General features: G+C 47.9%; 1 protein-coding gene across 1 annotated transcript in view; it reads left to right on the plus strand.

Moving 5' to 3' along the window:
* Positions 1 to 16,185, plus strand: part of LOC140387310 (signal peptide peptidase-like 2A) — a gene marked incomplete at its 5' end in the record, with an annotated part of 88,348 nt that extends 72,163 nt beyond the window's left edge. The window contains 3 exon segments of the mRNA XM_072470239.1: positions 8,417 to 8,577; positions 15,323 to 15,366; positions 15,368 to 16,185. Of these exon segments, the coding sequence (XP_072326340.1) occupies positions 8,417 to 8,577; positions 15,323 to 15,366; positions 15,368 to 15,389 (227 nt within the window).
* Between the last annotated feature and the right edge of the window lie 1,525 nt (positions 16,186 to 17,710).

Raw genomic sequence — 17,710 nt, forward strand, 5'->3', positions numbered from 1 at the left:
TAACCACTGCACCACCGGGATCAAACCCGGGTCCTCGGCACCGTGAGGCAGCAGTGCTAACCACTGCATCACCGGGATCGAACCCGGGTCCTCGGCACCGTGAGACAGCAGTGCTAACCACTGCATCACCGGGATCGAACCCGGGTCCTCGGCACCGTGAGACAGCAGTGCTAACCACTGCATCACCGGGATCAAACCCGGGTCCTCGGCACCGTGAGACAGCAGTGCTAACCACTGCATCACCGGGATCGAACCCGGGTCCTCGGCACCGTGAGGCAGCAGTGCTAACCACTGCGTCACCGGGATCGAACCCGATCCTCGGCACCGTGAGACAGCAGTGCTAACCACTGCATCACTGAGCCGCCCTAAGGATCCATTATTAAGGGAGCGGGATCAGGACAGTTAGAAAATCAGAATACAATCCGGCAGAGTCACCATGGTTTTTTGAAAGGAAAATAGTGTTTGACAAATTTCTGAAAGCTCTGAGGGTGTAATACGCAGAATGGACACGGGAGAACCTGTAGATGTACGGTCTTCGAATTTTCAAGAAGCATTTGTTAAGGCGCCACTTAAAACGTGATTGCACAGATCAGAGCTCCGTGTTCGGGGTGACATATTAGTACAGATGGAGGATGGCTAACGCAGGAATAGAAGTTGGGATAATTTTCAGATTGTCAAACTGTAAGCAAGTGGAGTGCCACAGGAATCGGTGCTGGGCCCTCAACTACTTACAAAGTATATGAATGATGTGTAAGAAGCACAATTTGGTAGCCAAATATTCTGACATTTCAGGAGGGGTTATTAGATTGCGGGGATAGGGTGGAAGTGAGGGCTTAAGTGGGTCAGTGCAGACTCGATGGGCCGAATGGCTGCCTCCTGCACTGTATGTTCTATGTATCTATGTAAACATCGGTTGGAAGACCGGTTGCGAGGAGGAGAGAAAGAATCTGCAAAGCAATATTGAATTGGCAGCTGCACAATAATGTGGGAAAGTTGTCCACTTTGGCAGGAAACAAATAACAGCAAAAGATTTAAATAGAGATTTGGAGTGAGGCGAAAGTGAACTCCTTTATTTTTTACTGCCTGTGAGCAGAGGTATTATCATTATTAAAATAGGCTGTCACTCATTTCTTGCAAACCCTCTTGAGGGGTCAATTTATAAAGTGACTCACAGCAAACTCTCTGGACTTGAATCGAAGTATAATTTATTCACGCATTCGAAGCTGAAGAATGTTTGCGACTCTATCCACACAGACGATTAGGGAGGAAAGAGCAGGTTTTACAGCTCTGACTGACTTGAAGTAAAAGCACCATAGATGTGGATGTCCATTCATGTGACTTCTCGCCCAGTGAGGGTTCCTTCAAGGAGGAGCCGCAGTTCATTTAGCTGACATAGGATCTTGTAAATTCCTTTAAAGTTGAGGGGATGTACGGAGCGAGGTGAGGTTGAGGGGATGTACGGAGCGAGGTGAGGTTGAGGTGAAGGAGCGAGGTGAGGTTGAGGTGAAGGAGCGAGGTGAGGTTGAGGTGATGGAGCGAGGTCAGGTTGGTATACGGAGACTTGGTCTGCTCGGCGGGCACTGGCAGGAACCTTGGGGTGTGAGGAGGATTGGGCTTGATGCAGTAAGTCTGTCTAGAGTGCTGCTTTGATATTTGCAGGCTGGAGGTTAAACAGACTGAGTTGCAATTCTGGGAATGTAATTTCAAACTTGGGCCGTAGTCGGCTCGCAAGGGGTTTCTATACCTCTATTCACCTTCATAGATTATCATAGAATTTACAGTGCAGAAGGAGGCCATTCGGCCCATCGAGTCTGCACCGGCTCTTGGAAAGAGCACCCTACCCAAGGTCAACACCTCCACCCTATCCCCATAACCCAGTAACCCCACCCAACTCTAAGGGCAATTTTGGACACTAAGGGCAATTTATCATGGCCAATCCACCCAACCTGCACATCTTTGGACTGTGGGAGGAAACCGGAGCACCCGGAGGAAACCCACGCACACACTGGGAGGATGTGCAGACTCCGCACAGACAGTGACCCAAGTCGGAATCGAATCTGGGACCCTAGAGCTGTGAAGCAATTGTGCTATCCACAATGCTACCGTGCTACCTTGGGAAATAGATGGTGGCTTTTAGTGTTTCTGTCAGTATAACAGGGTTTGATGGATTCCCCTTGTTATAGAACCAGGCTGGGGAGACATCATCTGCTGGTCCCTTGTTGATTTGTAACATGAATGCACAATGAGTGGTGTGAGATTCCACAAGGATGAAGGTTGAGCATTTATATAATGTAGCCAAAATGTGACCTGTAGCAGCCAATTCTAGAGCCAGCAAATTCCACCTTTTAAATAAGTGTAAAAGGGAAAGTTTGACTTAACAGTTGATCTTTTCAAGCTCTTTATGAAAATGGGTAGCAGAATGGTATAGGCCTTGACATGAATCACAATGTTAAAATGCATGTGGCACAAGTAATTCGGAAGGCGAATGGAATGTTGACCTTTATTGCAAGGGAGGTGGAATGTAAACTTCGAGACGCCTTGCTGAAGCTGTGCGAGATTTTGGTCGGACTGCACTGGAGTATTGTGTACAGTTTAGATCACCTTGTTTAAGGAGGGATATACTTGTAGTGGAAGAAATTCAGAGACGGTTCAGTCGGGTGATTCCTGGGGTGAAGGGTTGTCGTGTGAGGAGAAGTGGAGAAGGCTGGGCCCATTAGTCATTGTTTCGAGTTGAGGAGAATGAGGTAATCTGACTGAAGCATGGAAGATCCTGAGGGGACTTGACAGGGGAGATCTGGAAGGAATGCTTCATTATAGAAGAATCCAGCCCTCGGGTACAGTTTAAAAATTAGTCTGCCATTGAAGGCAATTTAGGAAAAATTTCTTCTGAGAATCTTTAGGCTTTGGAATTCCTGAGGAATTCCCCACTGGGAGGGAATTCCCCACTGGGAGCAGTGGGACTGAGTCACTGAATTCCCCACAGGGAGCAGTGGGACTGAGTCACTGAATTCCCCACAGGGAGCAGTGGGACTGAGTCACTGAATTCCCCACAGGGAGCAGTGGGACTGAGTCACTGAATTCCACACAGGGAGCAGTGGGACCGAGTCACTGAATTCCACACAGGGAGCAGTGGGACTGAGTCACTGAATTTCCCAGTGGGAGCAGTGGGACTGAATCACTGAATTCCCCACTGGGAGCAGTGGGACCGAGTCACTGAATTCCCCACTGGGAATGTGGGACTGGGTCACTGAATTCCCCACTGGGAGCAGTGGGACTGAGTCACTGAATTCCCACTGGGAACGTGGGGCTGTGTCACTGAATTCTCCACAGGGAGCAGTGAGACTGGGTCACTGAATTCCCCACAGGCAGCAGTGGGACTGAGTCACTGAATTTCCCAGTGGGAGCAGTGGGACTGAGTCACTGAATTTCCCAGTGGGAGCAGTGCGACCGAGTCACTGAATTCCCCACAGGGAGCAGTGGGACTTAGTCACTGAATTTCCCAGTGGGAGCAGTGGGACCGAGTCACTGAATTCCCCACTGGGAGCAGTGGGACTGAGTCACTGAATTCCCCACTGGGAGCAGTGGGACCGAGTCACTGAATTCCCCACAGAGAGCAGTGGGACTTAGTCACTGAATTTCCCAGTGGGAGCAGTGGGACCGAGTCACTGAATTCCCCACTGGGAGCAGTGGGACTGAGTCACTGAATTCCCCACAGGGAGCAGTGGGACTGAGTCACTGAATTCCCCACTGCTCCCAGTGGGACTGAGTCACTGAATTTCCCAGTGGGAGCAGTGGGACCGAGTCACTGAATTCCCCACTGGGAGCAGTGGGACTGAGTCACTGAATTCCCCACTGCTCCCAGTGGGACTGAGTCACTGAATTTCCCACTGGGAGCAGTGGAACCGAGTCACTGAATTCCCCACTGGGAGCAGTGGGACTGAGTCACTGAATTCCCCACAGAGAGCAGTGGGACTTAGTCACTGAATTTCCCAGTGGGAGCAGTGGGACCGAGTCACTGAATTCCCCACTGGGAGCAGTGGGACTGAGTCACTTAATTCCACACAGGGAGCAGTGGGACTTAGTCACTGAATTTCCCAGTGGGAGCAGTGGGACCGAGTCACTGAATTCCCCACTGGGAGCAGTGGGACTGGGTCACTGAATTTCCCAGTGGGAGCAGTGGGACCGAGTCACTGAATTCCCCACAGGGAGCAGTGGGACTTAGTCACTGAATTTCCCAGTGGGAGCAGTGGGACCGAGTCACTGAATTCCCCACTGGGAGCAGTGGGACTGAGTCACTGAATTCCCCACTAGGAATGTGGGACTGGGTCACTGAATTCTCCACAGGGAGCAGTGGGACTGGGTCACTGAATTCCCCACAGGGAGCAGTGGGACTGAGTCACTGAATTCCCCACTGGGAGCAGTGGGACCGAGTCACTGAATTCCCCACAGGGAGCAGTGGGACCGAGTCACTGAATTCCCACTGGGAACGTGGGACTGGGTCACTGAATTCCCCACAGGGAGCAGTGGGACCGAGTCACTGAATTCCCCACAGTGAGCAGTGGGACCGAGTCACTGAATTCCCCACAGGGAGCAGTGGGACCGAGTCACTGAATTCCCCACAGGGAGCAGTGGGACCGAGTCACTGAATTCCCTCTGGGAACGTGGGACTGGGTCACTGAATTCCCCACTGGGAGCAGTGGGACTGAATCAATGAATTCCCCACTGGGAGCAGTGGGACTGGGTCACTGAATTTCCCAGTGGGAGCAGTGGGACTGAGTCACTGAATTTCCCAGTGGGACTGAGTCACTGAATTTCCCAGTGGGACTGAGTCACTGAATTTCCCAGTGGGAGCAGTGGGACTGAGTCACTGAATTTCCCAGTGGGAGCAGTGGGACTGAGTCATTGAATTCCCCACTGGGAACGTGGGACTGGGTCACTGAATTCCCCACAGGGAGCAGTGGGATTGAGTCACTGAATTCCCCACTGGGAATGTGGGACTGGGTCACTGAATTCCCCACTGGGAGCAGTGGGACTGAGTCACTGAATTCCCCATTAGGAATGTGGGACTGGGTCACTGAATTCTCCACAGGGAGCAGTGGGACTGGGTCACTGAATTCCCCACAGGGAGCAGTGGGACCGAGTCACTGAATTCCCCACTGGGAATGTGGAACTGGGTCACTTAATTCTCCACAGGGAGCAGTGGGACTGAGTCACTGAATTCCCCACAGGGAGCAGTGGGACCGAGTCACTGAATTCCCCACAGGGAGCAGTGGGACCGAGTCACTGAATTCCCCACTAGGAGCAGTGTGACCGAGTCACTGAATTCCCCACAGGGAGCAGTGGGACTGAGTCACTGAATTCCCCACAGGGAGCAGTGGGACCGAGTCACTGAATTCCCCACAGGGAGCAGTGGGACCGAGTCACTGAATTCCCCACTGGGAGCAGTGGGACTGACTCACTGAATTCCCCACAGGGAGCAGTGGGACCGAGTCACTGAATTCCCCACAGGGAGCAGTGGGACCGAGTCACTGAATTCCCCACAGGGAGCAGTGGGACCGAGTCACTGAATTCCCCACAGGGAGCAGTGGGACCGAGTCACTGAATTCCCCACGGGGAGCAGTGGGACCGAGTCACTGAATTCCCACTGGGAACGTGGGACTGGGTCACTGAATTCCCCACAGGGAGCAGTGGGACTGAGTCACTGAATTCCCCACAGGAGCAGTGGGACCGAGTCACTGAATTCCCCACAGGGAGCAGTGGGACTGGGTCACTGAACTCTCCACAGGGAGCAGTGGGACTGAGTCACTGAATTCCCCACAGGGAGCAGTGGGACTGGGTCACTGAATTCCCCACAGGAGCAGTGGGACTGGGTCACTGAACTCTCCACAGGGAGCAGTGGGACTGAGTCACTGAACTCTCCACAGGGAGCAGTGGGACTGAGTCACTGAATTCCCCACAGGAGCAGTGGGACCGAGTCACTGAATTCCCCACAGGGAGCAGTGGGACCGAGTCACTGAATTCCCACTGGGAACGTGGGACTGGGTCACTGAATTCCCCACTGGGAGCAGTGGGACTGAGTCACTGAATATATTCAAGGCTGAGTTAATCGACGAGGGTCTGGGATAATGGGGAGAGACGGGAATGTGTGGAGTTAAGGCCCGGATCCAATCAACAAATGGTGATATTTTGAATGGCAGAGCAGGTTTAATGGTCCAAATGGTCTATTGGTGCCCCTATATTGATTTAATCATACAATCCCTACAGTGCAGAAGGAGGCCATTCAACCCATCGAGTCAACACTGACCCATCTGTCTCCCAAACCCCCCCACCCTACCACCACCTTATTCCTTTGGCCCGTAAACCCACCGAACCTTTGGACACTCAGGCAATTTAGCACGCCCAATCCGCCAAATCTGTCTACCTTTGGACTGTGGGAGGAAACTCACACATATATGGGGAGAATGTGCAAAATCCTCTCACTGATCTACGGTTGAAATTAATCCTGGGTCCCTGGCACTGAGGCAGCAGTGCTAACCACTGCTACCGTGTCACTGAGGCAGCAGTGCTAACTACTGCCACCTCACCACCGTGCTTGTGGCATCTTGCTTAACATAAAATGCCTAATTTTAAGTGTATTTAAACTAATGAGATGAATGACAAGCTGATAAGTCAGTGATTAGTGATTATCATAGATTTTCATAGAATTTACAGTGCAGAAGGAGGCCATTCGGCCCATCGAGTCTGCACCGGCTCTTGGAAAGAGCACCCTACCCAAGGTCAACACCTCCACCCTATCCCCATAACCCAGTAACCCCACCCAACACTAAGGCCAATTTTGGACACTAAGGGCAATTTATCATGGCCAATCCACCTAACCTGCACATCTTTGGACTGTGGGAGGAAACCGGAGCACCCGGAGGAAACCCACGCAGACACTGGGAGAACGTGCAGACTCCGCACAGACAGTGACCCAAGCCGGAATCGAACCTGGGACCCTGGAGCTGTGAAGCAATTGTGCTATCCACAAGGCTACCGTGCTGCCCCAGCAGCAGTGCTAACCACTGTGCCGTTCTGATGGCACAGTGGTTGGCACTGCTGCCTCAGCATCAGGGCGGCACAGTGGTTAGCACTGCTGCTTCAGCATCTGGTCGGCACAATGGTTAGCACTGTTGCCCCACAGCGCCAGGGGACCCCAGTTCAATTCTGACCTTGGGTGAATGTGGATATACACTTTCTCCCCGTATCTGCGTAGGTTACATTCCACAGTCCAAAGATGTGCAGGTTAGGTGGATTGGCCATGCTAAATTGCCCCTTAATTGGAAAAAAAATAATTGGGTACTCCGAATTTATTTAAAAAACAAAAATTTCCCTTCAATGTCCCGGGATGTGTAGGTCTGGGGATAGGGCAGGGTGGATGGGGAATTGGCCTAAGTAACGTTTTCTTTCCGAGGGTTTGTGCAGACTCGATGGGCCGCATGGCTGCCTTCTACACTCTGGTGATTCTATGATAATGGGTTAGGGAGAGATATTCGGTTCGATGTTGTGCTGTGGAATCTTGTCTGCGGAACCAGCGGCTATCAAATTTTTCATTCAAAAGATGAAAATCTCAAGCACCTTGCTGTGAGTTTCCAGGGCTTTGGGGTAGCACAGTGGTTAGCACTGTTGCTTCACAGCTCCAGGTCCCAGGTTCAATTCCAGCTTGGGTCACTGCCTGTGCGGAGTCTGTACATTCTCCCCGTGTCTGCGTGGGTTTCCTCCGGGTGCTCCGGTTTCCTCCCACAAGTCCCAAAAGACGTGCTTATTAGGTGATTTGCAGATTCTGAATTCTCCCTCTGTGTACCCGAACTGGCGCCGGAATGTGGCGACTCGGGGCTTTTCACAGTAACTTCATTGCAGTGTTAGTCTACTTGTGACAATGAAGATTATTATTAATCAACAACCCTTGCACTTCCATGCTGACAGTTAACTTGATTATATCCCTCATACCTGTGGGTGTGGCTCAGGAGTCGGGGAGATCCCAATTGTGACATTTAAACAGTTATGTATGTAAACCTGGGGTTCACTTGTAGATTGACAAATTCCAGGCGGCACGATGGCGCAGTGGTTAGGCCTGTTGCCTCACGGTGCCGAGGACCCGGGTTCGATCCCGGCTCTGGGTCACTGTCCGTGTGGAGTTTGCACATTCTCCCCATGTCTGCGTGAGTCTCACCCCCACAACCCAAAGATGTGCAGGTAGGTGGATTGGCCGCGCTAAATTGCCCCTTAATTGGAAAAAAAATAATTGTGTACTCTGAATTTATTTTTAAAAAGATTGACAAATTCCTCTTTACATTTGGATATGTTATTGGTAGAATATGGTGGTAGAACTTTAAAGTGTAGAATATGAAATATTTAACTTTGTTGTTTCATTTTCTAGCTTATGCAGGTGGCATGTTTTTGACATTTATTGCTCTGATCCTGTCAAAAATGGCACAGCCGGCTTTGCTCTACCTGGTGCCTTGCACTCTCATCACATGTTCTGTGGTTGCCTGGAGGCGAAAGGAAATGCAAATGTTTTGGGCAGGAAATGGTTATGAGGTTAGCAGAATTTCTTAACTCTTTCTATACATTTTTGTATAGAATATAATTAAACTTTTATTACAAAAGCAGCTGTCTGAGTGTATGTGCCAACTGCAGTCCTCCCTTCCAAATTGTTCGAAACACAAATTACACTTGGGCCCTCTTGAGTTTATTTTGCGCCATGCCCGCTGTCTTCGCATGAGGGAATTTGATCTTCGCAGACTTTGCATGTTTCTTCGATGGTCACCACTTCCGGTTAATGCAAGAGACAAGCGTATGGTCTTCTCGGGAGGGGGTGGCATAATGGTGAGGTCATTAGACGGGTAATCCAGAGGCCACAATTCCTGATCTGGGTGCATGGGTTCAATTTAGCTCATTCAGTTAATTTTAATTTTCATCTCCGTAATGATGACCATGAGACTATAATTGTAAAAACCCACCTGGAACACTAACAAAGGAAATATGTCCTTACATGGTCTGGCTTACATGTGAATCAAGATGTTAATGACTCGTAACTGCCCTCTGAAATGGCCGTGCAAACTGCTACAGAAAAGTCAAAAAGACATGCCAGCTAGTCTGAAGTGGGTTCAAAAAGGTGCCACCCCCACCTCGGGTGCAATGCCAACAACCCATGAACAACAATAACACAGCTCTGAATCCATTTCAGGCTCTGGGTGTAAAGTGTCTCCTACATGGAAGAGATTTATTTGTCAATCACTGGCTACTTCTGGGGTGGTATGAATATACAGTTTATTCAGTTGCAATCTTGCTACCCATTCAGGAAGGCTGTCGGCTGTTTAATAAAATGGAGTGTTACTCTTGTATATTGGTGCTATTCATATCAAATATATATTTGCTCAACGTATTGTTCAATGTAAAGTCCTGTTTGCAACTGATGTGAAGTTAGGTGGACTCACTGCATCCAGAAATATATTTTTGTTGCTGTGACTTAGAGTTAAAGATTTGACCAGCATTGTGGTCAGCAAATGTGGATGTGTTACTGTCTACAATTAATTTAGTGCAACTGATCTCTCTAGGTTTTGGATGGCACCAATGAAACTTTGACACAAGGTGTGGTATAAAAAGTTCATCATAATTACACTGTCAGCTTTAACAACATGCAGGAGCTTCTAACCTGATTCTCTAAGCTTTTTGCCAAATATCCTTCTGCTTTTTTTTCCTCTTGTTGATGGTGCATTAAAAGACATAGGAGCAGAATTAGGCCACTCGGCCCATCGAGTCTGCTCCGCCATTCAATCATGGCTGATACTTTTCTCATCCCCATTCTCCTGCCTTCTCCCCATAACCCCTGATCCCTTATTAATCAAGAACCTACCTATCTCTGTCTTAAAGACACTCAGTGATTTGGCCTCCACAGCCTTCTGCGGCAAAGAGTTCCACAGATTCACCACCCTCTGGCTGAAGAAATTCCTCCTCATTTCTGTTTTAAAGGATCGTCCCTTCAGTCTGAGATTGTGTCCTCTGCTTCTAGTTTTCCTACAAGTGGAAACATCCTCTCCACGTCCACTCTATCCAGGCCTCGCAGTATCCTGTAAGTTTCAATCAGATCCCCTCTCATCCTTCTAAACTCCAACGAATACAGACCCAGAGTCCTCAACCATTCCTCATACGACAAGCTCTTCGTTCCAGGGATCATTCTTGTGAACCTCCTCTGAACCCTTTCCAAGGCCAGCATATCCTTCCTTCGATACAGGACCCCAAACTGCTCACAATACTCCAAATGGGGTCTGACCAGAGCCTTATACAGCGTCAGAAGTACATCTCTGGTCTTGTATTCTAACCCTCTTGACGTGAATGCTAACATTGCATTTGCCTTCTTTACTGCCGACTGAACCTCCACGTTAACCTTAAGAGAATCGTGAACAAGGACTCCCAAGTCCCTTCGTGCTTCTGATTTCCTAAGCATCTCCCCATTTAGAAAATAGTCTATGCCTCCATTCCTCCTTCCAAAGTGCATAACCTCACACTTTTCCACATTGTATTCCATCTGCCACTTCTTTGCCCACTCTCCTAGCCTGTCCAAGTCTTTCTGCAGCCCTCTTGCTTCCTCAATACTACCTGTCCCTCTACAGATCTACATTATTCCAGGTTCCATTGGGACTAATAAATTGTGTTATAATTCTATACTTTGAGAAATTGGAACGACTAAAACCTCTTTGAAATTAATGCTTAAAATGTTTGCTTGGACTATGGTAATTGATTCCATTTCTGATCTTGTGCTGTGTGTGTAAGAGTTAAGTGGTTCTTGGTGGTGGAGGGAGCTGAAGGAATTGGTGCGATTGAATAAACAGGGTGGTGTTAATCATTCAATTCACCTACATGAAAATTTTGAGCATGTGGGTCCTAGAATGAATCCAGTGAAGCAGGGCATGCTTACCTGAAGAAAATGATGTGGCAATGGACATGCAGAAAAGCCAATGCTTCTGGGTGGCCTGATGATTGTAGGAGAATGAGTAATTACCATTGAGGTTGTAGTTAAGTTGGGTGTCTTTATAGGAAAGCAGGTGGATAGCTGCGGATAAAACGTCAGCTTTGGAATCCCACATAATTGTGGCAGGTCCGTGGCATTCCATGCAGATGATTCCAGCAGGGTTAGGACAATGGCGAAGGGGCTTTATATACGCTGCGTGATCTGCTGAACTTTGCAGTTTTGCTCATCTACTGCAATGTAGTCATGTTTGAGACTGAGATAAGTTAATTCCAGTGGAAAAGAGTGAATTTTATACCACATACATCACTGTGTTAGCTCAGTTTCTTTCTGGATTGGAACATTTTGTTCTTAAACTAATTGAGAGGCACTGTGGCATTTACCTCATCGGGGCAGTCACTTTATTGGGAGTTGTCTACAGACCCCCAATAGGGAGATGGAGGAACAGATTGATGGCAGATCTTGGAAAGGTGCAGAAATTGAATAAAGTGTATTTACCGTTATGTACACAAAATAGAATACATATACAGAGAAGGGAACACGCACAAAAAACAAAACAAACAACAACAAAAAAAACTTAGAATAAAATGACTGGTAGGGTATTATGTGCTAGCTCAACAACAACAGCTCTGTACAATTGGCAGTATTGTTTTTAGCACAAGTAGGCATCTGTTTGTGGGGGGGGCGGGAGGAAACTGGGGGGGGGGGGGTACATATACATTTGGGCGTCGGTGAAACAAATACAGAACAATTACAGAGGACAATAGGCGAATGGATCTGATGTTGGTGTTGTCGCTGGAAAGGTGCAGAAATAACAGAGTTGTTGTCATGGGTGACTTCAACTTCCCTAATATTGACTGGAACCTCCTTAGTGCAAATGGCGATGGATCAGATTTTGTCAGGTGTGTACAGGAAGGATTCCTGACTCAATATGTAGATAGGCTGACTAGGGGGGAGGCCATATTGACTTGCTGCTCGGCAACGAACCAGGTGTCAGATGTCTCCATTGGAGAGCATTTCGGTGACAGTGACCACAACTCCTTGACCTTTACCATAGTCATGGTGGTCTATGACTAGACCTCCATGGTCTAGACAGTACAGGCGGTGTGGGAAGGTATTTAATTGGGGGAGGGGAAATTATACTGCTATTAGACGGGAGCTGAAGAGCATAAATTGGGAACAGATGTTCTCAGGGAAAAGCACAACAGTAATTTGGGGATTGTTTAAGGAGCACTTGCTGCGAGTGCTGGATAGTTTTGTCCCACTGAGACGAGGAAGGAATGGTAAGGTGAAAGAACCTTGGATGACAAGAGAAGTGGAGTTTCTAGTCAAGAGGAAGAAGGAAGTTTACGTAAGGCTGAGGAAGCAAGGATCTGACTCGGCTCTAGAGGGTTACAAGGTAGCCAGGAAGGAACTCAAAAATGGACTTGGGAGAGGTAGAAGGGGGCATGAAAAAGCCCTGGCGGGAAGGATTAGGGAAAACCCCAAGGCGTTCTACACTTATGTGAGAAATAGGAGCATGATCAGAATGAGAGTAGGGCCGATCAGGGACAGTGGAGGGAACTTGTGCCTAGAGTCTGAGGAGATGGGGAAGGCCCTAAATGAATATTTTGCTTCAGTATTCACTAGAGAGAGAGTTCTCACTCTAGTGAGAACACATTTATCTAGGTTGAATTCCATCTGCCACTTGTTGCTCGTGAGAACAACGTGAACCAGGTTAATAGGCTTGAACTGGTTGATATTAAGAAGGAGGGATGTGCTGGAAATTTTGAAAAGCATCAGGATAGATATGTCCCCTGGGCCTGACGGGATATACCCAAGGTTACTACGGGAAGCGAGAGAAGAGATTGCGAACTTTGCACCCTCGTTCTCCACTGGAGTAATACCGGATGATTGGAGGGAGGCAAATATTGTTCCCCTGTTCAAGAAAGGGAATAGGGAAATATCTGGGAATTACAGACCTGGTGAGCAAAATACTAGAAAGGATTCTGAGAGATAGGATTTATGATTATTTAGAAAACATAGTTTGATTAAAGATAGTCAGCATGGCTTTGTGAGGGGCAGGTCATGCCTCACAAGCCTCATTGAATTCTTTGAGGATGTGACGAGACACATTGATGAAGGTCGGGGCAGTGGATGTGGTGTATATGGATTTCAGTAAGGCATGTGATAAGGTTCCCCATGGTAGGCTCATTCAGAAAGTTAGGGGGCCTGGGATACAAGGAAATTCGGCTGTCTGGATACAGAATTGGCTGGCCGAAAGAAGACAGCGAGTGGTAGTGGATGGAAAGTATTCCGCCTGGAGGTCAGTGACCAGTGGTGTCCCGCAGGGATCTGTTCTGGGACCTCTGCTCGTTGTGGTTTTTATATGACTTGGATGAGGAAGTGGAAGGGTGGGTTAGTAAGTTTCCTGATGACACGAAGGTTGGGCGAGTTGTAGATAGTGTTGAGGGCTGTTGCAGGTTACAACAGGACATTGACAGGATGCAGAGCTGGGCTGAGAAGTGGCAGATGGAATTCAACCTAGATAAATGTGAAGTGATTCATTTTGGGAGGTCAAATTTGAATACAGGGTTAAAGGCAGGATTCTTGGCAGTGTGGAGGAACAGAGGGATCTTGGGGTCCACGTACATAGATCCCTCAAAGTTGCCACCCAGGTTAATAGGGTTGTTAAGAAGGCGTATGGTGTGTTGGCTTTCATTAACAGGGGGATTGAGTTTCAGATCCGTGAGGTTTTGCTGCAGCTTTATAAAACCCTGGTTAGACCACACTTGGAATATTGTGTCCAGTTCTGGTCGCCTCATTATAGGAAGGATGTGGATGCTTTGGAGAGGGGACAGAGGAGATTTACCAGGATGCTGCCTGGACTGGAGGGCATGTCTTATGAAGAAAGGTTGAGGGAGCTAGGGCTTTTCTCACTGGAGCGAAGAAGGCAGAGAGGTGACTTGATAGAGGTGTACAAGGTGATGAGAGGCATGGATAGAGTGGATAGCCAGAGACTTTTCCCCAGGGTGGAAATGGCTGTCACGAGGGGACGTAATTTTAAGGTGATTGGAGGAAGATATCGGGAAGATGTCAGAGGTCGGGGGCACAATTCTCCCATCGGGAGACTAAGTCCCGACGCCGGAGTGAAAACCGGAGTGTTTCACTCCGGCGTCGGAGGCTGTTCCCAGCCCCCTATTCTCCCGCCCCTGGGGGGCTAGGAGCGGCGTCACCTCATTTACGCGCGCCGGGCCTTAGCGCCGCGTAAAAGTGGCACCGCGTAAATGACGTCATGCGCGGTTGCCGTCCTCCCCGCAAGAAGATGGCGGATCGATCTTGCGGGGCAACGGAGGAAAGGAGGTCCTCCTTCAGAGAGGCCGGCCTGCCAATCGGTGGGCACCGATCATGGGCCAGACCCCTTTTGAGTACCCTCCCCCCTGGTGCAGGAATCCCCCTCGCTTTCCCCCCCCCCCCCCCCCACACAGGCCGTTCCCGCGCTGTTCCCGGGGGCAGCGACCAGGTGTGGATGGCGCCGGCGGGAACCTGTCGTACTGGGCAGGCCGCTCGGCCCATCCGGGCCGGAGAATCGCCGCTCGCCCATTACCAACGGCAAGCGGCGATTCTCCCAGCGGCCAGCCGTGATTCGCGCTGCGCCGGTTTGGGGGAGGGGGATGTGGAAGAATCACGTGCAGGCGTCGGGACGGCATGGCGGGACACGCGCGGCGCCCGGGCAATTCTCCCACCCGGCGTGGGGGGGTAGAGTTCCACCCAGGTTCTTTACACAGAGAGTGGTGGGTGTGTGGAATGCACGGCCAGCAGAGGTGGCGGAGTCAGAGTCATTCGGGACATTTAAGCGACTCTTAGACAGGCACATGGACAGCAGTAAATTGGAGGGGTGTAGGTTAGGTTGATCTTAGATTAGGATAAATGATCGGCACAACATGGTGGGCCGAACGGCCTGTACTGTGCTGTACTGTTCTATGTTTTATAGATGGACAAGCTGAGCTTGTTATTATGTGGGCAGGGTGTTCTGCTTGCTATACCCGTTCTACAAACTAATCCGTGTCATCTCTGGAATCAGAAAGCAGCTTGGTTTTGAATACGCAGCCAAATAACAGCCTCCAGTGAGGAAGACAATCTGAGAAAATATTTCTATATCCAGATCAGAGAAGTAATCTTTCCATCATTCCGTTCCAAATTTACCATGAACTGGGTTCTGTTCTGAGATTTGATTCTTTGATTTTTGTGGGAAGATGTTTTGCAGAGTTGCTGAAAGACATCGTCGTTTTACGTTGGAAGATGATTCAATGGCTTTTTTCTCCCTTTCCTCAGATGATGAATGCAGTTGGAACAACGAGTGAGGAGACGGTTGAGACTCACTGAGCCAGTGTCTGAATAGCCCCAAAACATACCAGTTGCTTTATTACTTTCTAGTTTTCTATAAATATTTTATTACCAATTACACAAATATTCTAATACCAGCAACTGACGGCTGATGGCGTACCCTGCCAATTGTTTTGATAAGCACAAGAATATTTGCACTTGAACACTTTTGCAATAACTAAATGAATTACCAAAGATTTTCTGAATCTCAGAATTGATCATGCACTTTTACTGCTTCACTAACTTTATTAGATGTACTTTATAATGCCCAAATCGTCGTTGATGACTAAAATACCTGCTCCAAACATTCTGGGTGTTAATGGATTCCCAACTCCGAGCAGAACCAAGTGCCTTGCAAACCATCCTCTGATGTAAATCAGGAAGTCATCCAGACACTGAAAGATGGGCTGTTGTTAAAACTCTGCTCTCTGAAAAAGAATCACGGGTAAATAAAGTTTATTTTTCCCTTTAATTAATTAATTGTTCCTCAAATTCTGCAAGTTTACAGTGGCAGAAAATGCTCACTTTTCGCTGCAGTTTCACATCTGTCAAGACAGGTTTGACCCATGGAAATCTTAAAAGCTTTTAGTTTGTAGTTTGTGTGTATTGAAGGGTGGAGAATTTGATGCAATGCTTTGTAATGTGGGATTTGTAGCTCATTTTGATTATTGAAATACATTCTGTGGAACCAGATGTGCTGATGTTTATAAAAGAATTGCAACCCTCTGTGCACATTGCTACACAAGAGCTGAGTGAATGAATAAATGTAACTTTTCAGAAAATGACTGTTTTATTAAAGACATTTAGAAACAGTTCTGGTTTGATTAATTTGTCCTAGTTGAGAATCTGTCAGCAGGTCATTGATCCACGGTAGTACCTTGTGTTAATTGTGGTTCTCCCCAGTTCCACACAGGATTGTTGGGGGTCATAGTTTCCTTTACTTGCAAACAAGTGGATGTGTTTTTTTAAGTCAGTTGCTGATTTGGATGAAGGTGGGAGAAATTGGTGTATTTTCTACTGGTTACCATATACGTGGTCATTCACATTCACCAAGCATCTCCTGCGAAGAAGAATTGGCAATAAACACTTAACAACTGAGGCTTGATTTGGATCATATTCTGAAACACGTCAACATGTTCTGATCACACAGCTATTTAAATCATGACTCCATACATCGAAATTCTGCAAATATCTCAACTTGAGAATTTCCTTTACTGAAAATTACTCAACTTCGTCACTGCACAAATCAGTCTTGCTGTCGTCGATTTCATCCTGAACACAAGGATTCAATTGTGAGGAGAAACTGGGTCATTTGCCCTGAAATGAGATGATTTACATCGAACCAAATGAAGATTACACAATATTCAATGCATTTAGGAAAATTAACCTGGAACATTTAATAGGAGAAGAGTTAAAATTAGTAAAAGGCCAATTTGGGGCGAGTATTAGGGAGGACTTAACCAAAGAATGATGAACATGGAAGAAAACCAGAAAATGCTGAATAAACTCAGCAGGTCTGGCAGCATCTGTAGAGAGAGAAACAGTTAATGTTCCGAGTCCATATGACCCATCTACAGAACTCAATGATAAACGTGGAGCGGCTTTATGTATAAGGTTTAGTAACTAAATCTTTTCACTTTTTCCTATTGGATGAATGAGCTAAAATGGGGTTAACGGCCTCCCAATGTGAGTGCTCGTCTCAGTATCACGACGCCTAGATAAACTTGCTTAGAAATCAAAGTTAAAAAGGTCTGTGACTCTGGTAGATTCCTCTTGAAGATAATTTGGGTGTTGCCACCCAAACCTCTGTTCACCAACTTTGGTAGGTTATGATTGAGAAGAATAAAATTTTATCTAGTTAACTGGAAAAGGACCAAACGGTCTTGGCTAAATTAGTATGGAACATGCTGACCTGCTTATAAGGCCTCCTTCACCAAGGAACCGAGGAGGGTGTATTTAAAGCTTCTGTCCACCAGAGGCCTCTGGAGTAACATCCAAAACCTGGTCCGTATATCTAAAAAATGTAATTGGATATGCAGTTACAATCTCAGTGACTACCAGGCAAGCAGGATTATCGGCTTGCTGACTGAATTATAAAGTTTACAGTGCAGAAGGAGGCCATTCAGTCCATCGAGTCTGCACTGCCCCTCGGAAATAGCACCCCACTTTAACCCAGTAACCCCTCCTAACCTTTTTGGGCACTAAGGGCAATTTATCATTGGCCAATCCACCTAACCTGCACATCTTTGGACTGTGGGAGGAAACCAGAGCACCCGGAGGAAACCCACCCAGACACGGTGAGAACGTGCAGACTCCGCACAGACAGTGACACAAGCC

This window comes from Scyliorhinus torazame, chromosome 12 (assembly GCF_047496885.1).
Source record: "Scyliorhinus torazame isolate Kashiwa2021f chromosome 12, sScyTor2.1, whole genome shotgun sequence".
NCBI classification, from domain to species: domain Eukaryota; kingdom Metazoa; phylum Chordata; class Chondrichthyes; order Carcharhiniformes; family Scyliorhinidae; genus Scyliorhinus; species Scyliorhinus torazame.